The following is a 27,457-nucleotide window of genomic DNA, read 5'->3' as shown; positions in this document are numbered from 1 at the left end:
CCATCCTAGCTGGAGGGGTGCTCTCATCTTTTCTACAAACATAGACATGGCTCAAACTCTTCTAGCTCCACAATGAGATAGAGTGCAGGCCAGGCAGCAGGCTGTTAGCCACCCTGCCAGCTTAGTGGAGTCTGCCACTAGCACAGTCAGTGTAGTCAGCTCAGCCATACCCATTGAGACTGTGTCTGTGCCTCGACCTAGGTTGGGCAAAACTCAACATGGCGGTGTTCACTTTAGCAATCTCACTGGAATAAAGACCTCCTCCATTCCTGCCATTATTGAAAGAGATTGTGATACCTCACATCTCAAAATAGGGCTACTTAATGTTAGATCCCTCACTTCCAAGGCAGTTATAGTCAATGAACTAATCTACGAACTAATGAACTGATCATAATCTTGATGTGATTGGCCTGACTGAAACATGGCTTAAGCCTGATGAATTTACTGTGTTAAATGAGGCCTCACCTCCTGGATACACTAGTGACCATATCCCCTGCGCATCCCGCAAAGGCGGAGGTGTTGCTAACATTTATGATAGCAAATTTTAATTTACAAAAAAAAACAACAACAACGTTTTTGTCTTTTGAGCATCTAGTCATGAAATCTATGCAGCCTACTCAGTCACTTTTTATAGCTACTGTTTACAGGCCTCCTGGGCCATATACAGCGTTCCTCACTGAGTTCACTGAATTTCTATCGGACCTTGTAGTCATAGCAGATAATATTCACATTTTTGGTGACTTTAATATTCACATGGAAAAGTCCACTGCAAAAGGCTTTCAGAGCCATCATCGACTCAGTGGGTTTTGTCCAACATGTCTCCGGACCTACTCACTGCCACAGTCATACTCTGGACCTAGTTTTGTCCCGTGGAATAAATGTTGTGGATCTTAATGTTTTTCCTCATAATCCTGGACTATCGGACCATCATTTTATTATGTTTGCAATCGCAACAAATAATCTGCTCAGACCCCAACCAAGGATCATCAAAAGTCGTGCTATAAATTCTCGGACAACCCAAAGATTCCTAGATACCCTTCCAGACTCCCTCCGCCTACCCAAGGAAGTCAGAGTACAAAAATCAGTTAACAACCTAACTGAGGAACTCAATTTAACCTTGCGCAATACCCTAGATGCAGTCGCACCCCTAAAAACAAAATTCTTGTCATAGGAAACTAGCTCCTTGGTATACAGAAAATACCCGAGCTCTGAAGCAAGATTCCAGAAAATTGGAACGGAAATGGCGCTACACCAAACTGGAAGTCTTCCGACTAGCTTGGAAAGACAGTACCGTGCACTATCAAAGAGCCCTCACTGCTGCTCGATCATCCTATGTTTCCAACTTAATTGAGGAAAATAAGAACACACACACGCCGACCGGAGCTAGCTTATTCTGAGCACACACCGTGCATGCGGCGACGAATGTGGCGACGAATGCGGAGAAACCATAGTGGGCCACCAAAAACGTTGTCGGAGGAAGGCCAGAGTCCGGCGGGAGCCGGGATGGCAGGTTGGATTAGAGGAATGTGCCCATTCCAAGACCGGGGGCCGGGCAGAATCAGGGAAGAACAACCAGTTACCCGATTCCCCCCCGGAGTCCAGCTGGGAATGCTGCGCCTTGCGGACCAGGCCCTCGATGCCCCCAGATGAGTGTTGCTGCCAGACAGGAGGTAGGGAGGATGGTCTCTGGGTCAGACGATGTAGCTGCAGAGCTATGCAAGCAAGAGAGGGCGTCTGGCTTCACATTCTTGGACCCAGGGCGGTAGAAGATGTTGAAATTAAATCGAGTGAACAACATAGCCCAACGAGTCACCAACGTCATAGTTCCTCTCCGCGGGATTAAGACGATGGGAAAGGAAAGCGCAGGGATGCAGCTTTTGGTCCTGGGCAAAACGCTGGGACAGGACGGCCTCCACGCCAACGTCCGAGGCGTTGACCTCCACCACGAACTGACGGGACGGGTCCGGATGGATTAAGATGGGGGCTGTAGTGAACCGATGCTTGAGATCCGAAAACGCCCGGTCAGCAGCTGGGGACCACGTGAACAACGTCCTGAACAACGTCTATTTGCGCCCCTACTGGATGGAAATTATATGTGTAATGGCTGTGCTCAATGCAATGGCACTTATAAATGCAGATCCTTTAAACACCCACAAACAGGGAAATCGATCCCAATCAAATGTATTATTACGTGCTCCACTAAGGCAGTTATTTATCTTATAACTTGTCCTTGTGGTAAAAATTATGTGGGTAAAACAAAGCGTGAATTAAAAGTACGTATCTCAGAGCATCGTAGCACCATTAGGTGCCAAACTTGACCTACCCAGTTGCGGCCCACTTTTTGGAGGCAGGCCACTCGATTTCGTCTCTGCGTTATATTGGCATCGAACATGTCACTCTCCCTAGGAGAGGGGGTGACCTTGATAATTTATTGTTAAAACGAGAGGCTGCTTGGATCTTTAACTTAAAGACCCTTGCTCCCTTCGGTCTCAACGTGGACTTTGATCTGAAGCCATTCTTGTGATTGTTGTGATTGTTGTGACTTTGCCATTGTGGTTGTTTGTAGGCTTGTGTGGTCTTAAGTGAGTCTATGATCGTATGCTATCCATTTGTATTTATTGTATGCTGCTCTTTCTATGCCATTTTAATATTTGAGAAATTAACCAATGATATTAGGAATTGATAGGAATTGTACTGTGAGTGACCCTGCCAATTGAGCGTCCGTCCAACGCTCTGGCATACGTGGGAACAGAGAGGAGTTGTGTGGAGATAACCAGCTCTGACACCATGGTATTGTCCATAAAGCTCTCGTCGGCCCCAGAGTCCATGAGCACCCGGAGAGATTTAGACCCGTCACCCCACAACAGGATAGCATGGAGAGGAGTATGAGTAATGGGAGATGAGGGACTCCCTGTACAGCTTTTAGAGCTCAGTCTGCGTAAATGTTCCTCAGGGGACAATCTAGCCCTGCCCAGCTGCATGGGCGCCGGAGGAGGAGAGTCAACAGTCCTCAATGATTTCTGAGGGAACTCGGTCGACATCGGATTGTCTCGGGAATGCAGGCGTCTGGGATTTCTGGGGTTCTTTCGGCGGTGAGGGGAACACTGTGGAGGGGCATGTGTGCCCGGGAACAGATCTCCTCTCCCTACTGCGTTCCCGTAGTCGCCCATCGATCTTTATGGTCAAGTCTATGAGAGAGTCGAGGTCCAAGGGCAGCTCCCGGGCTGCAAGCTTGTCCTTAATTCCCTCCGATAATCCATTAAAGAACGAGTTGAACAGGGATTCCAGGTCCCAGGGACACTTGGTGGCTTTAGTGCGAGAGTCTACCACGTAATCTGCAACACTACGGGAGTCTTGACGCAGTTGAAGTAGCTTCCGAGCCGCCTCTCTCCCAGACAATGGAGAATCGAACACCTTCCTTACTTCCGCCACGAAATACTGCAGATTAAGGCAAACGGTGAATTGTTTCTCCCACACCATCGTAGCCCAGGTGAGTGCCCTCCCGAACATCAGCTTTGTAAGATATGCTATCTTTGAACGGACCGACAGAAACAAAGAGGGCTGCAGCTCGAAAATGAGGGAGCACTGGAAGAGAATCGCTCCGGAGGAGGTAATCAGGATTCTCGGGAAGCCAGGTTGGGGAGAAGCAACACTGGTAGTGGGGTTACTGAGAGTCTGGGAGGTTTCCGTTGTGGCTGGCTGCCTAATAGATAGTCCGCGGAGTAGTTCCAACAATGCACTGACGGCATCGTCATGGTATTCCGCCAAGGTGTGGAATCCTTCCATAAGGTTATGTAGTAACTCCTTGTGTCTTCCAATGGTGGCTCCTTGTGAGGAGACAGTGTTGCAGAGCTGGTCCGAGTCTGCAGGTTCAGTCATGGCCAGTTCGTACTATCAGGATGAGACGCAGTTGCAGACACGTGAAGCAGATGGTTCAAGTCTCAGAGATTTATTGAATATACAGGGGCAGGGAAAAGGCAGGTCGGGGACAGGCAGGGGTTAGTAATTCTGTTAATAGTTGGCAGACGTAGGGCCGCCCGGGTGGCGCAGTGGTCTAAGGCCACCAGAGATTCTGGGTTCGAGCCCAGGCTCTGTCTCGGCCCGGCCGCGACCGGGAGGCCCATGGGGCGGCGTACAATTGGCCCAGCGTCGTCCGGGTTAGGGAGGGTTTGGCCTGCAGGGATATCCTTGTCTCATCGCGCACTAGCGACTCCTGTGGCGGGCCTGGCGCAGTGCACGCTGACCAGGTTGCCAGGTGTACGGTGTTTCCTCCGACACATTGGTGCGGCTGGCTTCCGGGTTGGAGGTGCATTGTGTCAAGAAGCAGTGCGGCTTGGTTGGGTTGTGTTTCGGAGGACGCATGGCTCTTGACCTTCACCTCTCCCGAGTCCATACGGGAGTTGCAGCGATGAGACAAGACTGTAACTACTACCAATTGGATACCACGAAATTGGGGGGAAAAAAGGGGTAAAATAAAAAAATAAAAATAAATATATATATATATACATATAATAGTTGGCAGACGTAGACGGCAAGCAGGCTCAGGGTCAGGACAGGCAAAACAGGTCGTAACCTGGGAGACTAGAACAAAAACAGATAGACGAAAAAACACAGCTATAAATCTACAGTTGGGCTTGAAGCTATCAGATTAAGTTAATTATAACCTAATGGTGCTTCGTACTACACAATTCACATCATTGAGACAGATGTTATTTATTTATTTCGCAAATACAAAATCACAGAGCCAAGCGGTTGCTTCCGGTCCTGCTGTGTTGAGGGGGAGTAGGTCTCCACTGGGACTTCAAGAATGTGGTTTATAGTTTGCTCCACCCCAAAAGCACAGAAGGGGCTTCATTTTTTTCCCATCGGTGGAGGTTGGCGAGGCATGGGAGGTGGCCAGTCTTGAACCTATTGAGGGTGGACCACTCCTTCCTGGGGAGGTTGAAACCAGGGGGCTGTTGTGTGGGGTAGTGATGAGGTGCTTATTTGTCCGGTCCAGTGACTATCATTCGTGTGTCCAGGTAAGATTTTTGTTGAATTCGTCAGTGGGTGGGTCTTTCCAAATTGGCTTTCTTGAGGGGAGGCTTTTCTTTGGTGGGTTGAAGAGCTCCACATGGAGTGGCAGGTGTGGGGCGTTGCAGACTTTTCCAATCATTTTGTGGGTAGTTTCAAGTCTTCGGATATGTGCGGGGGTGATGTTTGCTAGGACAAGGAGCCAGGGAAGCGGGGTGGATCGTAGTGTGCTAGTGATGATGCGCATGTTGTAAAAATGTTGTAAAAATGTTGTATTTCTGTGTGTTTGGCCTGATATGGTTCTCAATCAGAGGCAGCTGTCTATCATTGTCTCTGATTGAGAATCATATTTAGGTAGCCTGTTCCCACCTGTGTTTGTGGGTGGTTGTTTCCGGTTTAGTGTTTGTGTCACCTTTCAGGACTGTGCGTTTGTCGTGTTTGTTGTTTTGTTTAGTGTTGCATATTTTATTAAATGATATGAACACTTACCACGCTGCACCTTGGTCCTCTTCTTCTCCTCCAGACGACAAGTGTTACAATATCACACAAATACACAAATAGGATAACACACTTTTAAAGAAGATAACCTGATTATTACACTAGTGCACTTCAAACAAGAAATACACAAACTTAATTGCACAACTGCCATCTAAACCCTGACCTTTCTTGCCTTCCTTGATGCAAAGTTATCAATTACATCATCATAAGAAATCTGCCCAACAATTGCTTGGTTAATACTGATGACAGAAAGGCCACTAAGGCGTTCCTGTGACATGGTGGACCTCAGGTAGGATTTGATGAGCTTCAGCTTTGAAAAACTCCTCTCTGCTTCAGCTAGGGTCACTGGAAGAGTAAGACTAATTCTGAGAGTGGTGCACAAATTTGAATACATTTCTGAGAGCTCCCTTTCGTGTATAAATATCAGCAGCTCAAGCAGGGTCATGGTCTTCGATGGCAAGTCAGGTAAGTTCTTCAGTTCCTGTGCAAGCTCTCTGCCATCCAAGTCTGAGTGTTCTTTATAGTGCAGTGTCATACTAAGGGCCTCACATTGTTCTGTCAGCTTCTCATTTGAGAGACTTTGGAAGGTTGACAGCACTCCAAACTTCTCTCCCACATTTTACAATGTGGAAAATCTTTCCTGAAGGGCTGAGGTTGCAGCATCAGCAACGACACTGAAAAATGTCACCTCCAGGTTCTTCAGGGCATCACTCAAAGGCTCATCAAATGATTCATATGAAAGTGCCACTTTGTAGACCTCAGCCTTTTTTTGTTGTACTGAAGAACGGCCTTTACATTCATACCCTCGCAAATATCCTTGGCTGACGTTTGTGCGGTCATAAAGTCTGTTGCCCTGTAGTTGCTGAGACCTCTCTCTGTCTTTCTGAGAAGACTGACTGCAACATCCACATGCATACTGGGAGACTGCATCAGCTTGCTCACATGTTGGATCTGGCTCCAGATGTCATACCACACCACTGTACAGATGATGAAGCAGTATGATCCCACCTCCTCTGACAAGGACTGGGCCTCAATCTTTATCATAGGGTCTTTGGTTTGATCCCTCACCTCAATCAGTGCCTCTCTCACCACTGCTGCCTGATACCTCAACGGCTCGACGCTCTTAACTTTACTCTCCCACCTTGTCTCAGTCCACATCTTCAAAGTCATATCCACATGTTTTTTTCAAGATGGCCCATCGCTGTGTGGAGGCTGAGAACAAGGTGTACAGTTTGTGTAAGATGCCAAAGTAACCTGTGGCATCGACAGAACTTTTAGCAGCATCAGCCACAAACAGGTTCAATGTGTGAGCCCCAAATGGCACAAATAGAGCTTGTGGATTCATTTCCAGGAGTCTGGCTTGGACACCTTTGTTTTGCCTCTCATGTTAGCCCCATTATCATAAGACTGTCCTCTGCAGTCCTCAAAAGGAATTTTTAGCTCCTCTCATCTTTTGAGAATCAGGCATGCCAAATGTTGGTCTGTGGACTCCTCTGCCTCCAAAACCCCCATAAAATGTTCCTTTATGTGTGGCTCCTCCTTCAGTGACACAATTCTAGTCACAACTGACAACTGTCAGTGTGGCTGACATCTGAGGTGCTGTAACGTCCGTTGTTTGAAGGAGACCAAGGCGCAGCGTAATTTGTGGTCATCATGCTTATTTAAATGAGAACCAGCAACAAAATAACAAAGTGAAACCAAAAGGAACGTACCGTTCCATAGGCTACAAGAGCTGTACAAAAACAAGATCCCACAACATAGGTGTCAGGACCCGGTGCGAGAAACAGTCACTAAATCGGCAGAACCCAGAAGATGAGGCAGACACAGCAGTACTAGAGATGGTGGTTTAATAAAAAATAGATATCTTCCAAAATACAAAGAAAATCCACAAAGTGGTAAAAACAGCAAGGGAAAAACAAACCTCAAAAGACTAATCCAAAATACAAAAGAACAAAACCAGAGAACCTCTGGAAAATCCAACAAGAGAAAAATATATGTTCACAACAAGGCTTGGGCTGGGGCTGGGTGCTAACATACAAACACTGAGCAAGGAACTGAGGAACACACAGGGATTAAATACTAACAAGGGAACGACATACAGGTGCAAACAATAATTAGAGCAAGGGAAAAACAAAAGGTACAAAAAAGGTGCAATGGGGACATCTAGTGACAAAAAAACAGAACAGTCCTGGCCAAAACCTGACAGAATCCCCCTCCTAGGAACGGCTCCTGACGTTCCTACCAGCCTTCTCAGGGTGGAGGGCCCTGAACTGACGAATGAGGTCAGGGTCCAGTATGTCCTTGGCAGGAACCCAGGAGCGCTCCTCGGGACCGTAGCCTTCCCAGTCCACCAGATACTGCCAGGACCGCTGCACCCGGCGGGAGTCCAGTATCCGGTGGACGGTATAAGCCGACTGGCCTCCGATGACACGGGGCGGAGGGGGAGGTCTGCCTGCCGGAATAAGGGGAGAAAAAACAACAGGTTTTAATAAAGAAATGTGAAATGTGGGATTGATTTTAAGGGATCTGGGTAAGTGCAGGCGAAAAGTAACGGGATTGACTCTCCTGGCAATCTTAAAGGGTCCGATGAATCTCTGGGACAGCTTGCGAGACTCCACCCGTAGCGGTAAGTTTTTTGTTGAGAGCCATACTCTCTGGCCGGGGTACAGGGTAGGACCGGGACGGCGACGTCTGTTGGCTTGTCGTTGGTACTGCTGTGAGGAACGCAGAAGATTAAGACGGGCCTTCTTCCACGTAAGCCGACAGCGTCTGATGAACCTCGAGGCTGAAGGCACTCTGACTTCTGCCTCCTGGTCCGGGAACAATAGAGGAGCATAGCCAAACTGACACTCGTGCGGGGATATACCAGTGGAGGAGGAGCACAAGGTGTTGTGCGCGTACTCAGCCCAAACAATGAAGGATGACCATGTGGATGGGTTGTTGGAAACCATACATCTGAGGGTGGTTTCCAGCTCCTGATTCATCCTCTCAGTTTGGCCGTTGGACTCCGGATGGTACCCTGAAGATAAACTGGCCGTGGCCCCTATGAGTTGGCAGAAGGCCTTCCAAAACCTTGAGGCGAACTGGGGACCTCTGTCGGAAACCATATCTTGCGGGATGCCAAAGACTCGGAACACATGGTTAATCACCAACTCAGCTGTTTCCTTGGCAGAAGGTAATTTGGTCAAGGGAACAAACCTGGCCGCCTTAGAAAACCTGTCGATGATGACTAGGATCGTAGTATTACCATGGGACGGAGGAAGGCCAGTAATAAAGTCCAGCGAGATATGGGACCAGGGTCGGTGGGGAATAGATAAAGGGTGAAGGAGTCCTTGAGGGCGGAGGTGAGAAGATTTGCCCTGGCAGCACACGGAACAGGCCTTGACGAAAGTGGCAACGTCTTCTTTTATGGTGGGCCACCAGAACTTACGCTGGATGAACTCCAAGGTGCGACCTACGCCCGGGTGACAGGTGAGGCGAGAGGAGTGCCCCCACAGAAGGACTTGGGACCTTGCTGCCTTGGGAACAAACAACCGATTAGCAGGACCTCCTCCAGGGCCCGGTTCGATGGCTTGAGCTTGTTTCACGGTATCCTCCACTTGCCACGAGATCGGAGCCACGATCTTAGCGGCAGGAAGAACAGTCATGTCAGTATCTTCTCGAATGGCAGGAGAGTAGACTCGTGACAAGGCATCCGGTTTGAGATTCTTCGACCCGGGTCTATAGGTGAGAATAAACTGGAATCGGCTGAAGAAAAGAGACCATCGAGCTTGTCTGGAGTTCAACCGCTTCGCCTGCTGGATATACTCCAGATTTTTGTGGTCCGTAAGCACTTGAAACGGTTGAGAAGCCCCCTCGAGCCAGTGTCTCCATTCCTTCAATGCCATCTTAACCGCTAGGAGTTCACGATCCCCCACATCGTAATTCCTCTCGGCCGGGGTAAGCCGGTGAGAGAAGAAGGCGCAAGGATGAAGCCTCTTGTCTTCACCCCTCTGAGACAGGACAGCTCCAACACCAACCTCTGATGCGTCTACCTCCACCACAAAAGGTTCATCCGCCGTCGGTAGTGTCAGGATGGGAGCAGAGAGGATGCGCTGCTTGAGTCCTTGGAAGGCCGTCTCAGCTTCTCTTCCCCACAGAAACCTTGTGTTGCCACCCTTGGTTAAAGCTGAGAGAGGGGCTGCCACCGAGCTGAAGTTCTTGATGAACTTGCGGTAGAAGTTAGTGAAGCCCAGGAAACGCTGAACTTCCTTAACGGACTTGGGGGTGGGCCAATCTGCTACCGCCCCTACCTTCTTGGGGTCCATCTGGACTCGACCGGGTTCCACTACAAATCCCAGGAACTGTACTCGAGAGGAATGGAATTCACACTTTTCCGGCTTAACGTACAAATGGCTGTCTAGGAGGCGTTTGAGCACTTGTCTGACATGCTTAGTGTGTTCTTGAAGGGAGCTCGAAAAGATGAGGATGTCATCCAAGTAAACAAACACGAAAATGTTAAGCATATCCCTAAGCACATCGTTTATGAGCGCTTGGAACACAGCCGGGGCGTTGGTCAGGCCGAAGGGCATCACCAAGTATTCGTAGTGACCAGTAGGCGTGTTGAAAGCGGTCTTCCACTCGTCACCGGGTTTGATCCGCACAAGATGGTATGCGTTCCGCAGGTCAAGCTTAGTGAAGACCACTGCTTCCTGGAGCAGCTCAAAGGCTGTGGCCATAAGGGGTAGCGGGTAGCGGTTACGGACGGTTATGGCATTAAGTCCCCGGTAGTCGATGCAAGGACGTAATCCCCCGTCTTTTTTGGCCACAAAGAAAAACCCTGCTCCCGCCGGCGAGGTGGATGGACGCATGAGGCCTGCTGCCAGAGCGTCCTTGATGTAGGTATCCATAGCAGCTCGTTCGGGAGGAGATAGGGAAAAGATCCGACCCCTGGGGGGGCAGGTGCCCGGAAACAGGTCGATGGGGCAATCGTAAGGTCTATGGGGTGGTAGTTTGGTGGCCCTCTGTTTGCTAAATACCGGTTTGAGGTCATGGTAACACTCGGGAACTCGGGACAGGTCGATGGATTCTAGAGACTCGGGAGGGGAACTCGGGGAACTTGGGAAGATACAAGTGGCTTGGCACGTAGGACCCCACTGCTTGATAGTGCCCACAGACCAGTCGATGTGAGGGTTATGGCTGTGAAGCCAGGGGTATCCAAGGACGAGAGGGAACTCGGAACACGAGGTCAGATGAAAGTTCATCACTTCCTGGTGTTGGGAAACTGAAAGACGCAAGGGGGTAGTGACACGAGTGACAAGTCCAGATCCCAAAGGGCTTCCATCCAACGTAGTAACCCTTATGGGGTCACTTAGAGGTTCAGAGGGAACGCCATTCTCCTTCGCCCAGACACCATCCATGAAGTTACCTGCGGCTCACACTTCCGGCGCCGAAAAGAGATGGCTGCCTCGCTCCGTGTTCCTTGGAAAATATGCAGTATTTTGTTTTTTTACGTGTTATTTCTTACATCGGTACCCCGGGTAATCTTAGGTCTCATTACATACAGTCGGGAGGAACTACTGAATATACGATTAACGTCAACTCATCATCGTTCCTACCAGGAATATGACTTTCCCGAAACGGATCCAGTGTTTTGCCTTCCACACAATACAATGGATCTGATCCCAGCCGGCGACCCTGTGCGACGCCGAAAAAGGGGAAAACGTGGTGGTCTCGTGGTCAGGCTTCGGAGACGGGCACATCGCGCTCCACTCCCTAGCATACTACTCGCCAATGTCCAGTCTCTTGACAATAAGGTTGATGAAATCCGAGCACGGGTAGCATTCCAGAGAGACATCAGGGATTGCAACGTGCTCTGCTTCACGGAAACATGGCTAACTCAAGGGACGCTAACGGAGTCGGTGCAGCCAGCTGGTTTCTTCATGCATCGCGCCGACAGAAACAAACATCTTTCCGGTAAGAAGAGGGGCGGGGGGGTATGCCTTATGATTAACGAGAAGTGGTGTGATCATCATAACAACACACAAGAACTCAAGTCATTCTGTTCACCTGATCTAGAACTCCTCACAATCAAATGTCGACCGCATTATCTACCAAGGGAATTCTCGTCAATCATAATCACAGCCGTATACATTCCCCCCCAAGCAGACACATCGATGGCCCTGAACGAACTTTATCTGACTCTTTGTAAACTGGAAACCACACACCCTGAGGCTGCATTCATCGTAGCTGGGGATTTTAACAAGGCTAATCTAAAAACAAAACTCCCTAAATTCTATCAGCATATCGATTGTGCTACCAGGGCTGGAAAAACACTAGACCATTGTTATACTAATTTCCGCGACGCTTATAAAGCCCTCCCCCGCCCCCCTTTCGGAAAAGCTGACCACGACTCCATTTTGTTGATTCCAGCCTACAAACAAAAACTCAAACAACAAGCTCCCGCGCTCAGGTCTGTTCAACGCTGGTCCGACCAATCTGAATCCACGCTTCAAGACTGCTTCGATCACGCGGATTGGAATATGTTCCGCATCGCGTCCAACAACAATATTGACGAATATGCTGATTCGGTGAGCGAGTTCATTAGGAAGTGCATTGACGATGTCGTACCCACAGCAACGATAAAAACATTCCCAAACCAGAAACCGTGGATTGACGGCAGCATTCGCGTGAAACTGAAAGCGCGAACCACTGCTTTTAACCAGGGCAAGGTGACCGGAAGCATGACCGAATACAAACAGTGTAGCTATTCTCTCCGCAAGGCAATCAAACAGGCTAAGTCTCAGTACAGAGACAAAATCGAGTCGAAATTCAACAGCTCAGACACAAGAGGTATGTGGCAGGGTCTACAGTCAATCACGGATTACAAAAAGAAAACCAGCCCCGTCGAGGACCAGGATGTCTTGCTCCCAGACAGGCTAAACAACTTTTTTGCCCGCTTTGAGGACAATACAGTGCCACTGACACGGCCCCCTACCAAAACCTGCGGGCTCTCCTTCACTGCAGCCGAGGTGAGTAAAACATTTAAACGTGTTAACCCTCGCAAGGCTGCAGGCCCAGACGGCATTCCCAGCCGCGTCCTCAGAGCATGCGCAGACCAGCTGGCTGGTGTGTTTACGGACATATTCAATCAATCCTTATCCCAGTCTGCTGTTCCCACATGCTTCAAGAGGGCCACCATTGTTCCTGTTCCCAAGAAAGCTAAGGTAACTGAGCTAAACGACTACCGCCCCGTAGCACTCACTTCCGTCATCATGAAGTGCTTTGAGAGACTAGTCAAGGACCATATCACCTCCACCCTACCGGACACCCTAGACCCACTCCAATTTGCTTACCGACCCAATAGGTCCACAGACGACGCAATCGCAACCACACTGCACACTGCCCTAACCCATCTGGACAAGAGGAATACCCATGTGAGAATGCTGTTCATCGATTACAGCTCAGCATTTAACACCATAGTACCCTCCAAACTCGTCATCAAGCTCGAGACCCTGGGTCTCGACCCCGCCCTGTGCAACTGGGTCCTGGACTTCCTGACGGGCCGCCCCCAGGTGGTGAGGGTAGGTAACAACATCTCCACCCCGCTGATCCTCAACACTGGGGCCCCACAAGGGTGCGTTCTGAGCCCTCTCCTGTACTCCCTGTTCACCCACGACTGCGTGGCCATGCACGCCTCCAACTCAATCATCAAGTTTGCGGATGACACTACAGTGGTAGGCTTGATCACCAACAACGACGAGACGGCCTACAGGGAGGAGGTGAGGGCCCTCGGAGTGTGGTGTCAGGAAAATAACCTCATACTCAACGTCAACAAAACAAAGGAGATGATTGTGGACTTCAGGAAACAGCAGAGGGAGCACCCCCCTATCCACATCGACGGGTCAGTAGTGGAGAAGGTGGAAAGTTTTAAGTTCCTCGGTGTACACATCACGGACAAACTGAACTGGTCCACCCACACAGACAGCGTTGTGAAGAAGGCGCAGCAGCGCCTCTTCAACCTCAGGAGGCTGAAGAAATTCGGCTTGTCACCAAAAGCACTCACAAACTTCTACAGATGCACAATCGAGAGCATCCTGTCGGGCTGTATCACCGCCTGGTACGGCAACTGCTCCGCCCACAACCGTAAGGCTCTCCAGAGGGTAGTGAGGTCTGCAGAACGCATCACCAGGGGCAAACTACCTGCCCTCCAGGACACCTACACCACCCGATGTCACAGGAAGGCCATAAAGATCATCAAGGACAACAACCACCCAAGCCACTGCCTGTTCACCCCGCTATCATCCAGAAGGCGAGGTCAGTACAGGTGCATCAAAGCAGGGACCGAGAGACTGAAAAACAGCTTCTATCTCAAGGCCATCAGACTGTTAAACAGCCACCACTAACATTTAGCGGCCGCTGCCAACATACTGACTCAACTCCAGCCACTTTAAAAATGGGAATTGATGGAAATTATGTAAAAATGTACCACTAGCCACTTTAAGCAATGCCACTTAATACAATGTTTACATACCCTACATTACCCATCTCATATGTATATATACTGTACTCTATATCATCTACTGCATCTTGCCATCTTTATGCAATACATGTACCACTAGCCACTTTAAACTATGCCACTTTATGTTTACATACCCTACAGTACTCATCTCATATGTATATACCGTACTCTATACCATCTACTGCATCTGCCATGCCGTTCTGTACCACCACTCATTCATATATCTTTATGTACATATTCTTTATCCCTTTACACTTGTGTGTGTGTGTAAGGTAGTAGTGTGGAATTGTTAGGTTAGATTACTGTTGGTTATTACTGCATTGTCGGAACTAGAAGCACAAGCATTTCGCTACACTCGCATTAACATCTGCTAACCATGTGTATGTGACTAATACATTTGATTTGATTTGATTTGGCTCCAGAGTCTACCAAGGCTTGAAGGGGAAGCTCGTGGTTGTCCCAGGAAAGGGTAACTGGAATGAGCAGGCGGGAGTTGGATGGATGAGAGGAGGTTATGTTTCCCGTTACCGTCCTCCCAGGCCTGCACGGGAGAGTGCGTTTTCCCTGGAGCCCGGGACACGTGGAGAGGAAATGGCCCGGTTTGCCGCAATATAGACAGCATCGCTCCCTCATCCGGCGGTCTCTCTCAGCCTGGGAGATGCGTCCAACCTGCATGGTTTCCGGTGGAGTCAGCGGGGATAAAGGTGGAGACTCGGAGCTGGGACCGATAGGAGCTAGGGTGAGAGATCTACGGTTGAGCTCTCTCTCTCTCAGACGCTGGTCTATGCGTGAAGCCAACTTGATCAGGGACTCGAGGTTGTCCGGTGGTTCCCGAGTGACCAGTTCATCTTGGATGGTGTCGGAAAGACCCTTCAAAAAGCACACTGTGAGCGCCTCGTCATTCCAGCCACTCGCTGCTGCCACCGTGCGGAACTGGATGGCATAGTCCGTCACGCTGCGCCGACCTTGGCGGAGAGTCAGGAGCTGTTTGGCTGAGTCAGGACCGCTGGTAGGACCTTGAAACACTCGCTTGAATTCTTCAGCAAAGGTAGAGTAGCTGGCACAGCAGGGACTTTGGGCATCCCACACAGCAGTAGCCCAGGCTAGGGCTTTTTCCGACAGCAGGGTGATGATATATGCTATCTTGGACCGGTCGGTGGGAAATGACGAGGGTTGCAGCTCGAAGGAGAGAGAACATTGGGTGAAAAACCCCTTACAACCACTCGGATCACCTGAGAACCGTTGGGGAGGCGGCAGACGAGGTTCAGCCAGGGGGTTAACTGCCACGGGCACTTGAATCTGATGAACTGGAGCAGAAGCGGTTGCAGGAGAAAGTTGATCAGAAATCTGCTTTATGGAAGTCATCATCTCCGACAGAAGTTGAGAATGTCCAGCCATTAAGGCCTCTTGCTGAACCAGAGCAGCTTCGTGACGTTGGACAGTCCCCTCGTGGTGGGACAGCATGGGAAAAAAGTCCTGGGTACTGGCTGCCTCTGGGTTCATTTTAATGGCTCAGTGTTTCTGTCAGGACCCGGTGCGAGAAACAGTCACTAAATCGGCAGAACCCAGAAGATGAGGCAGACACAGCAGTACTAGAGATGGTGGTTTAATAAAAAATAGATATCTTCCAAAATACAAAGAAAATCCACAAAGTGGTAAAAACAGCAAGGGAAAAACAAACCTCAAAAGACTAATCCAAAATACAAAAGAACAAAACCAGAGAACCTCTGGAAAATCCAACAAGAGAAAAATATATGTTCACAACAAGGCTTGGGCTGGGGCTGGGTGCTAACATACAAACACTGAGCAAGGAACTGAGGAACACACAGGGATTAAATACTAACAAGGGAACGACATACAGGTGCAAACAATAATTAGAGCAAGGGAAAAACAAAAGGTACAAAAAAGGTGCAATGGGGACATCTAGTGACAAAAAACCAGAACAGTCCTGGCCAAAACCTGACAATAGGTGGGAAAAAAGGCTACCTAAGTATGATTCCCAATCATAGACAACGATAGACAGCTGCCTCTGATTGGGAATCACACTCGGCCAAAACCAAAGAAATACAAAACATAGTAGCCCACCCCACATCACACCCTGACCTCACCAAATAGAGAAATAAAACGGCTCTCTAAGGTCAGGGCGTGACAGGTGCAATCTAGAATGATAGAGAAACATTTTGCCAGCTTGATGTCACTCACCATTATTGAAATGACCTTGCTGCTCAACAAATTAATGAGTTCATTCTGTATTTGGTGGCCAAGGTAGCTGGTGGTGCGACTCGAGGTCCCTTTTTGGACACGGTTAAGGTGCTCTTACATGACTGGATCAAATTGTGCCATCAGTTCAACATCTTTGAGGAAATTTCCATTTGATGGAGAGTACAGTGTTTCTGTGTGTCCCCTTAGTGCCAGATTTCTAATTGTCAGAGACTGCACAATAGCAGTCAGACGTGTCAACACCTCTCTCCATCTTATCCTCTCAGCCTCCACAAGTGCCATCTCATGCTTATCAATTGTTTCCCCTTTTTTGATCCTCATTGCCAGTTCATTCCATGTTTTCATGCAGCTTTGGTGTTCTGGGCTGCTGTCGTGTGAAGTCAGCAAAGAACTTGCATATTTCCAGTCTGTCAGTCCTGAGTTTGCTAAATAAATGTTCTTCTTAGAAAAGAGTTTGCAGCAGAAGCAGAAGAGGCTGTTGTTTCTTTCAGAATACACCAACCAACTTCTAGGGATTTTTTCACCACTCACTAAGGTCTTCCTGAAATACTGGTGGTGGCAACTTCTTCCATCACTCTCATTCCTTGGGAAAACAAATTTAGGTGGTACCTCACTTGAACCACTAGTTGTGTCCGAATTCTGTCAGAACTGAAGGCCAGTCAGCAGGGTCTGTAGACAGTGGTTCATCCTCAGCAGCAGGATTTGGTGGGGATGCCACTACAAGCATTTCTAATGGAGAGCAGATGGGCATTAGTTTCACACGTTACTCACAGAATTTATGGAGGTGGAACAACCCACATACATACCCAGTAATAATAAAATCATCATTGTTACCTACAATGTGGAAACTTAAAACTTTGGAAAAGGGAAATTATTTGTTTTGTTTATGTAATGCAGGGATGCACACATAAACACATGTGTGTGAACCCACACACCCACACACACACACACACACATGTGCATGTGCACAAACACACCTGAAGAATCCTGCTGGGGAGAAGTGGAAGCAAATGGGTCTTCATCCTCATCCTCAGGTTTAGACAACATTGTGAAGACACCTGTGAGGCTGACGAGGTAGATGGCTCCTCATCCTGGCCAGTGCCAGAGGGTGCTCCAAAATATTTCTGAATTTGCATTGAAATACAGTATATGAGTCTGACACCCTAAATACATTTCTTGCACACTTAAATATACATGTCATTATGCACAATTTATCAAACTTTCAGAATAGGAACCAAATGAACCATACAACCTCCTAGGCTAATTCTAGGCATAAGACACCCCAAAAGACTCAATATATCACAAAAGATACAAAATATCTGCATAATATAGACATATTTGAAGTTAGCCTACAGTATCGGAAATTCCCCTTACTGAGCTCAGGACCTAGTCAATACAATCACACAAAACCTTTATGATGTCACCTCAATGAAAGTCAACCAAATAAATCATGTGCTAGTTAGGTTGTAATTGTTTTGCTGCAGGCTACACACATTATCATGATGAAACTGTGTGAAATTATATCCAATGTTATGTAAGCTAGTTGGACAGAAAACGGAATATTGTTGCCCTATGTGTAATAACATAGCAAGCAACATAGTAACATAGGCTAACAAACATAAGTGTTATACTAGCCTATTTCATTACATGCATAATATTATACTCATAAAGCTGTCACGAGAATTTTCAATCCCAATGATAATAACTAACAATCAATAAGCTTTGACCAATCCCTGAGGTTTGTAAGACCCTGGGTATAATAATAATTAGGCAAAGACTCAGCTTCTGCAAAAGGTTCGTACAGTTTATTCACGAGAACGTTCTCAAGTCCACAATACAAAGACATCCATTTTATAACTCACTCCCTACTTACGCACATACCTCCACACAAACAGTAGAATGCCTACACACATACAGTGGGGGAAAAAAGTATTTAGTCAGCCACCAATTGTGCAAGTTCTCCCACTTAAAAAGATGAGGCCTGTAATTTTCATCATAGGTACACTTCTTCAACTATGACAGTCAAAATGAGAAAAAAAAATCCAGAAAATCACATTGTAGGATTTTTTATGAATTTATTTGCAAATTATGGTGGAAAATAAGTATTTGGTCAATAACAAAAGTTTATCTCAATACTTTGTTATATACCCTTTGTTGGCAATGACAGAGGTCAAACGTTTTCTGTAAGTCTTCACAAGGTTTTCACACACTGTTGCTGGTATTTTGGCCCATTCCTCCATGCAGATCTCCTCTAGAGCAGTGATGTTTTGGGGCTGGGGCTGTTGCTGGGCAACACGGACTTTCAACTCCCTCCAAAGATTTTCTATGGGGTTGAGATCTGGAGACTGGCTAGGTCACTCCAGGACCTTGAAATGCCACTCCTTCGTTGCCCGGGGGGCTATTGCAAGAAACTACATACGAAAAATGTTCAGTTAATATACATTTTTGCCAGTTTCTTTAAAACAAAATTAAACACTTTTTTGGACAGTTTGAAATTGGGATCCTTTGCTCCGGACAAGGGCATTTCCAGGCTTAGAGCCAGCATGGAAATTCATAAAATTGAAAGTATTTAAAAATTCCAAAAACAAAACTTTTCCCTTATAAAATTCCCCTAAATGTACATTTTAAGCTAAAAGAATGCAACAGCAAAAGGATTGTCCCGACTTTCAAGAATCCCTGAGCTAATTTCCTGCTATTCTACGCGAGGCTGAGAGAAAATGTTCCAGTTTTAAAGTTAATTTCCTGGAACGTGGCCAAGAGGGCGGCAGGTAGCCTAGCAGTTAAGAGCATTGGGCCAGTAACTGAAGGTTCCTGGTTTGAATCCCTGAGCCAACTATGTGAAACATTTGCCTGTGCCCTTGAGCAAGGCACTTAACCCTAATTCCTCCTGTAAGTTGCTCTGGTAAAGAGTGTTTGCTAAATGACTTAAATGTAAGAGGTCAGTGTGTACATAGTAGAGCACAATACAATAAAAACAATCCCTATGGTCAACAACATTTTCCTCTATCAGAGCTTTAAACTCAAAAAGTGATACCCTCTCCTCCAGTTTTAAAGTCTATTCTGCTGCTGAGAATGAGAGTGCTCGTGCTGTGGTACAAAGAGGGGTGGTAGCGGCACCTCATGTTGAGAAAGCTAGTTTGGAGATGAGGTTGTTCCTGGTTTTGACCTTGGCTGCTGTTGTCTCCTGGAAGGTGAGTGACCTGTCCAGGTCACCCTGAGGTATGTGGGGGTGGGGTGGTGCTGTAGCTTGTGGTTGTTCATCTACAGTAGATGTTGAGCTCTTTGTTGGCATTTGCGTTATTTTGGTGGACTATACTGGACACAGACAGACAGATAGCCAGGCTCACTACATGTAAACCCCCATCAGGGGACATCCTGCAGAAAGGAGGATCGGCAGTAGATGGAGCCATTGCTGCGTTACTGTGCACCTCTGTCATCAACCCACAAAGTATGGGCATTGGCGGGGGTCCATATTCACGGTGATGGACAGCGGTGGTAAGGACACTTCATCCCCCTACTACAAGATACCACACAGACATCCAACTATTGAAATCTCAGAGGGGGGATAAACACTTTTCATGCCATGTACCTTTGTTTATTTCAAAGGCACGGTCCGTCCCTCAGGAGTTTAATCCTGATCTACTGAGTGGATGCCCACAGATCTTTCAACTGATGACAGGTATTTGGAGTGAAAATGACTAAACATGAACATGGCTTGACTTGTTTCTGTTGCTGACAAGCATGTCCTTTCTCAGCGCAGTGTGAGCTGTTTTTCTAGTTACTCAAGCTTTCCTTCATGTTGGCTTCGTGGTGGGAATTCTGTGAAACTCCAGTAATCCTGGGGCAGCTATATCTTACTGATTAAGGCAGTATGTCAAGTGACAAACACACTATGCTGGTTTATAGGCAAGGATTTTCATTCCTTGGTTTAAAATCATTATTTAATGATGACATTTAGAGCCACTACAGTCATATATATGATTAATTTCCATAAATTACCTTTCCTCTCCAGACCCCAAAACTCCTGCCTCCGTTCTGACAAGCTGTCTGCTAATGTCAGCCTGCTTCTGGTTCTCCTCTCACTGCAAGAGGCAGATGGTTTTGCGGCTTCCTTTTGACTTCTCCCCTTTTCAATAAAATGGGATTATAAACGCACTAAACTGGACAAATGGCCAAAAATGCCATGTGCTGCGCTGTGAGCCAAGACCACACACAGTGAACAGCCAGTCAGTTGGCTTTGTTTTAAATACCACTAGTCAGTTTGTTATACAGACTATAAACCAACATCATCTTCATTTGTAAACATAATAGGGCAAACTTCCACAGAAAATTAGAGAAATTACTATACTAGTCGAAATTGAATGGCTTGGCAAAATCCCTAAAATAAATCTACTCCTGATAGGCTTAAAGGTCCAATACAGCCGTTTAAAAACATGTTTTATCTCAATGGTAACAATTAAGTACCTTACTGTCATTGTTTTCAATTAAAATGGTCAAAAAAATATGATTTACCACTTTCTTGCAGGTATAACCCTTTTATACATATCAGTGGGTAACTGGCAAATTGGGAGGGGTGGGGTTGTTGTTAAACCATGGGGGCTGTTTGCATTTCAAATTAGACCCGATACCTGTATTTTGGTTTAAAAAAATAAAAAATAATAATGTTTGGTTGGGGCCACTTGCAGCCGGGGGCCCTAAGCAATCGCTTATGTCGCTCATGCCTGGAACCGGTCCTGCTGGGAGTGGGGAGGAGGTGATGTCACCAGGCAGGCCAAAACTCCATCCCACCAAAACAGGCTGACATTTCAAGCTGTCTTTTCAAAAAGCTCTTACATTAAAATTACATCATCATTTTCACAATTTCACAGTATTATTCCAACCTCATAATGTGGAAAAATATATTAAACAGAGGAAAATTGACTGCACTGGGCCTTTAAACATGTTGCGGACAAACAAACTAAGCTACAATCAGTAAGTGATAGCAATCTCAGGGATATGGAGATAGATACCATGACTGAAGACCATTTCAGATAGAGAGAGAGAGATAAATGGTGTGTAAAAAGTCTGTTTTCCCCCACCCCTGATTCCAGCCAGCCAATGGATTGGTGTCCCTGGAGAGATCCATGGGTATGAGCAGGCAGACTGGCTGTTTGGGAAACTCCCCTGGGCCAGCTTCTTCCATACCACCATCAAGCTGGCCAGAGAGGGTTTCCATGTACCCCAGGTCCTGAGCCACTTCATCCCACTGATCAACAGGGATGAGACCCTACCATTACGGTGCGTATGAAACCAGACAAACATCAACTAAGCTACAATCAGTAAATAATAACAATCTCAGGGATATGGAGATAGATAGATGCCGTGACCGAAGACCGTTGTGGAGAGAGAGAGAGAAGTCTGCTGTCCTGGGCTGCTTTATCCCACTGATCAACAGGGATGAGAACCACCCTAACATTACGGTAAGAAACACCCGGACCTGCAGCGCCAATCTGCAGTTCAAACAATAACAAAGCGCCATCCTCCCACTGATTTGGTCAACAGCTGAGGGATGGGGCTGGAAAAATTGTACCACTCTGAAATTCATGGACAAAGCTATGGATATAAGGACTGACCATTCATGATATCAACATTATAGTTTGAACCATGTTTTGGGGCTATACAGTGTTTACATTTACATTGTTTATTAAAAAGTCGTAAAACAAGCTGATATTTTGTTTAAAAGTATTTCAAGAGAGCAACTGTCAACCCATCTATCTGTCATCACATTGCAAGAAAATTACATTTGACCTGTCCTCTAGTCAGTTGTTTATAGATAAGGATGGAATCCTGCTGAAGGTTGGAGACACTGTGAAGTTCGAAAAAATTGCTGACACATTGGAGAAAATTGCAAACCAAGGGGCAGATGCTTTTTACACTGGAAAAGTAGCAGAGGATTTAATCTGCAACATAAAAGATAGGCTCTTATGTAGAGCATAAACAATCATCATTAGCTTATTGATATTTGGTTAAACTGACGCATAACTGACATTGATGATAAGAATATGAAGATTGAAAGCCTCATGGAGACCAGACAACATGCATTCCCACCTCCTTATTACATTTGACTTTTGTCTATAGCATACACCCTAAACTCAGCTTCTCTGATGGGAGAGCAAATACTCTTTATTAACCTATCAACGCTACATCGAAGCTTGTAAGTTTTCCAACGGACTAAGGAAGTACACCCGTGATCCACACTAACTCAGGAGTAAGTTCCACAAATCATTAAGGAATGATACAGTATAGGTCAAGACCAAGACGCTTCGTAAATCTAATGATCTAAGTGCTGTTTAACCCCAACAGGGTACTCTCAGGCTCATGTTGAGTGACAAGGGAGCATTATATACAGCATCAGCTATTTTTGACCTTTATTTAACTAGGTAAGTCAGTTAAGGTCAAATTCTTATTTACAATGACGGCCTACCCCGGCCAAGACCTAACCCGGACGACGCTGGGCAAATTGTGCACCGCCCTATGGGACTCCCAATCACAGCCGGTTGTGATACAGCCTGGAATCGAACCAGGATCAGTATTGACACCTCTAGCATTGAGATGCAGTGTCTTAGACCACTGTGGCACTCGGGAGTATAAGGCACTGCTGCAAGCTTTGCTGTGCTCCAGTCTTAAATACTACTATCCATCCCTGCTCATTTTGACAGAGTGGAGTGGTCACGAAATGTGAGAAAAGACCCCATTTAGCCAATATCACATTTCTGTGTGGGTCATTTACTCTAGTGAAGTTAGTGAAGTCATAAGCCTGTGTTACTGGCTTCTGTGGAAACTGAGAGCTTTGATCCATAAATTGCAATGTGGAACATGAGCAGCTAACCTCACTAGAATTCATGTTTGTTTTAATGCCATTTGCCATCACAGTAACTCCAAATGTTGTTTGGGGGCCTGTTGTTGAAGGCATTTACCAGAGGCCTGCCACCAGCACTGAGACTGAGCTACGGATTTATTGAGTTCTCTCCTTTATGCTCAGCTGTCGTCAGCCAGGAACAGCAAAGGATTATTACAATCTTATGTGCTGAAGCAGAATCTATTAAACTACTGTGATCAGATATTCCTAGGTTTCTTTCACAGATTGTTCACAAGATGTCTTATCACTGCACACCTGCTAGCCCTGAGACATGGCTGTATACTCGTAGGCATCTGACTATGGCATCACAGGATTCTGCAGCCATGCCTCAGGGCTAAACACCTTTTCAAATCACTCACTATAGAATTAGGAATTAGAATAGTAACTTAATAGGATCTATATGTCACTCACACACAAAGCCAGCCCTCAAGATATTTAATTCAGATCTTAAGAACTGTGTACAGTTTATTCCAAACTGAACAGCAAACCATCCAAGAGGGTGAAACAAGAAGTGGCTAGTGGTTCAACATACAGTATACTGTTGCTACTGTAATGCAACATATAGTGTAACTCCAACATCCCTGATCAAGGTCCATTTCCTTCCTTTGACCAGAGAGCACTTAAGTTCACTGAGCAGCAGTTTGCTGACCACTTCAGGGCCATGTTTAGCGGTGATGAGACCTATGATGCCCAGTACAACATAGTCACTCCATACCTGGACACCATGGGCACCACACATGTGTCTGTGATGACTGAGGATGGAACTGCTGTGTCTGTTATCTGCACTATCAACCACATGTGAGTAATTCACGGTGTAGAATCCTTACAACGACCATCATTGGGGTTATGTCATAGATGTATAATTGTCAATGACTTGTCAAATATCTTTTCCTTCACACAGGTTTGGATCCAGAGTGTTCTCCCCTGTAACCAGTGTCATTTTCAACAATGAGTTGTCAGATGTCTGTGGGAATGCAGATCATAATGCCACCTTAATGATGGGTTTTATGGTTTGGCTTGCAAGTGAGCAGCCTCCCACCTCCATGTCCGCTGTTGTTTTGCAGTCCAAGTACAAAACCCTGGTGATTGGCGGGTCGAGTGGCAGCATGATCACCACAGGGATGGCCTTGGTAAGTGACCATGGTATTAACTATATCGGATCAACATACACTTTGTATATATGCAGATACATTGAGACACACAATAACAAATATCTGTGTAACATTCAACTACTGAACATGGGTCCTTTTGTGAAGTGTAACTTTAAAAGAAATGTTTAAAGAAATGTTACATTTCACCAAATTTTAACATTATGTCATAAAGCAGTGGTTCTCAACTGGTTTTGCCTCGGTTCCCAAATTGAACCAGGTTGTCTCAGTGGCGATCCAATATTCACATTGCACATTCTTTTCCTTCCAATATCTGGAAAACTATTTTTAATATTGATAGTATGTGTGTCAGTTATATGACAAGGGAACAACAGTCCCACTTTTTTCATTGTCAATAATTAAATGTTGCCCATATTCTTGATGAAGAATGTTAAGGTCACTGGTTTGAGAACACAAAATCAACGAAATCCGCTAAATAACAGCACTAATAATTGTATATTGAAAATACTGTAATAAAGAACAATAGTTCACAGGTTAAATTATAGGTTCATTATAATTTCTACACACTTTCTATCTGGTTTTAGTCGTTTAAGTTCAAACTGGAGTATTTGTGATTAAAAATATACGTTTTTTTTTTTTTTTTAATTACTCAGACACTCGTTGCCCATTCAAAACCTCCCCCACCAGTTGAGAATCGCTGTCCTAAAGAGCTCATGTTCAACTTCATAAAAACATGTTTTCCCATCCCAAGAGGTGAAATAAAAAAATGACTATATGAAGTGCCTATTAACTGCCAAATAAAGTAACAGGGTTGACCATAACAGGGTTCACGATTTCATCTTAAACCAGCGATAAATTCCATTGTGACAGGGGGAATGGAAGCTTGTTGTGTGAAACAGGGTATGGCAATTGAATTCACGCTTCACATTTTTGGTTTAATTATTGAAAAAGAAATTCGGGGTTGATGTGTTATGCTCGACCCTCTCAGTTTTCCATCACAAAACACCAGAAAATGGCCAAAAAGAGTAGAACCCGCTCACCTGATTTTACACTTTCTTTTATTAATAACATTTTTTTAAGGAACAGTTTCACCATATTAAAAGAGTTCAGAGTTCAGTTCACGAAACAGGGTTGACCTTAAAATGAGGGATCACTAATCACACGAGATTAATTATCATCTTCAGAAATGACTTTGTTAAAGCAACATAACAGCTAGGGCATTACAATGATGGTGAAAACTTGGAATCTTGTGGTTAAGTGGGTTAAAATCTTCATAGAAGTCACAGATGGTGCACTGATGAACATATCAAAATGCTGAATTTAAGCAGTTTAGCAAGTCTTTATTAGATTTATCGAATTATCCATGTGGTCTGTATTAAAGGGAACTTCTTTTAATATAACAGGCTTGTAAAACGTAATATTGGTAGACAACTTCTACTTAACAGGGACGCAAAAGGCACTCATTTCGTGGAAGACCCACATACTCCACTGTGTGGCCAATATTTCACTGTATGTTCTAAAACACTCTGTACCTTAAACACACTGTCATCGTAACATTCACTTTCAGTCCACATGCAGTATAAGCTCCCTGGCAGTAGTCTGTCTCCTCATGGTCTCGTTTGTCTATTTCTCTCCTAGACCCACCTGTTGTTTGGAAAGAGTCTGGAAAAGGCTATCGCTGTCAATGTTGTGTTTGTGGATTGCAAGAACGCGCTAAAGTTTGAACCTGACTTTGACCAAGTAAGAGCACACATCATGGAACTCAAAGATTAAAGAAGTATTCAGTTATGTTTCTAATAAATGATGGTCCATCACAGCTTTACACATGTGAGGGGGTAGTATTCCCAGGGATTTCAGTCATTTCTGTATGTATTGTGCTCATAATTCAGTGTGTACAGCCTCCTGTTCCTATAACTGTCTTCCTCTCTCCATAAGACTATTGTGGAAGATCTGAAGGCTCTAGGGCCCACGGTGAAAGTTCCAAAGTACTTTTACAACGTGGTCAATACAGTGGAGAAGGACAATGGTTGTATCTAAGTAGTTTCACATGCCAGAAGGATGGGCAAGGCAGCTGGGTATTAATCTGCCAGACCGTTGGTCATTGTCAGTGGATATGGACAGTCTTCCAACTGTCAATATAGAGCAACTGTAGCATGGACATGGATCTGATTATACCTCCAACAAAGTGTGAGATGCGCATTTTTAGTTTTGCCTTTAATGGATTGTGCATAAAGCAAATGCTTCTCATCCCATTTATTACATCATCAACAGGCAAGGTGTAGAGCAGCAACCTGTGATATTAAGTCATAAATAGGAGCACATTTCATTGTAATGTATTGGATGATTGAGTAAGTGCCCAATGCTAGATCTGTCTTTTCTTTTCTTCTCTTCCCCATCCCCTTTTCTATAACTTATTGGATACTATTCCAGTACTGGAATGTATGTACTAAATAATATACAGTACCAGTCAAAAGTTTGGACACACCAACTCATTCATGACAGCTTTGCACACTCTGGGCATTCTCTCAACCAGCTTCATGAGGAATGCTTTTCCAACAGTTTTGAAGGAGTTTCGACATATGCTGAGCACTTGTTGGCTGCTTTTCCTTCACTCTGCGATCCAACCCAAACCATCTCAATTGGGTTGAGGTCGGGTGATTGTGGAGGCCAGGTCATCCCTTGCAGCACTGCGTCACTCTCCTTCGTGGTCAAATAGCCCTTACACAGCCTGGAGGTGACTTTTGGGTCATTGTACTGTTCAAAAACAAATGATAGTCCCAGTAAGTGCAAACCAGATGGGATGGCGTATCGCTGCAGAATGCTGTGGTAGCCATGCTGGTTTAGTGTGCCTTGAATTTTAAATAAATCACTGAGTGTCACCAGCAAAGCACCCTCACACCATCACACCTCCTCCTCCATGCGTCACGGTGGGAACCACACATGTGGAGATCATCCGTTCCTCTACTCTGCGTCTCACAAAGACACCGCGGTTGGAACCAAAAATGTCTAATTTGGACAGATTTCCACTGATCTAATGTCCATTGCTCGTGTTTCTTGGCCCAAGCAAGTCTCTTCTTCTTATTGGTGTCCTTTGTAACCACCGATAAATCTATGATAATCAAGCATTTCAATAAGAATTTTTCTACAGCTGGCCATGCTTTCCACCTGGCTACCCCACAACAGCTCTGCACCCCCCACAGCAACTTGCCCAAGCCTTCC

The 27,457-nt window shown here is 45.9% G+C and overlaps 1 protein-coding gene and 1 pseudogene across 1 annotated transcript; one reads left to right on the top strand and one right to left on the bottom strand.

Moving 5' to 3' along the window:
- Positions 1-3,000: 3,000 nt before the first annotated feature.
- LOC139545858 (uncharacterized) lies at positions 3,001-10,313 on the bottom strand. The gene is made up of 3 exons (XM_071354064.1): positions 9,091-10,313; positions 6,409-6,652; positions 3,001-3,891 (listed from the first exon to the last, which is right to left on the bottom strand). The coding sequence occupies exons 1-3, from the start codon at positions 10,227-10,229 to the stop codon at positions 3,001-3,003; spliced, it is 2,274 nt and encodes a 757-aa protein (XP_071210165.1). The 5' UTR covers positions 10,230-10,313.
- Positions 10,314-19,501: 9,188 nt separating this feature from the next.
- On the top strand, positions 19,502-26,284 carry LOC139545857 (glutathione hydrolase 5 proenzyme-like; annotated as a pseudogene).
- The last annotated feature ends 1,173 nt before the right edge of the window (positions 26,285-27,457 follow it).

The sequence above is a fragment of the Salvelinus alpinus genome, chromosome 19, assembly GCF_045679555.1.
Source record: "Salvelinus alpinus chromosome 19, SLU_Salpinus.1, whole genome shotgun sequence".
Taxonomy (NCBI): domain Eukaryota; kingdom Metazoa; phylum Chordata; class Actinopteri; order Salmoniformes; family Salmonidae; genus Salvelinus; species Salvelinus alpinus.
The sequence above is the reverse complement of the archived record's forward strand: the minus strand, read 5'-3'. Positions and strand labels throughout refer to the sequence as shown.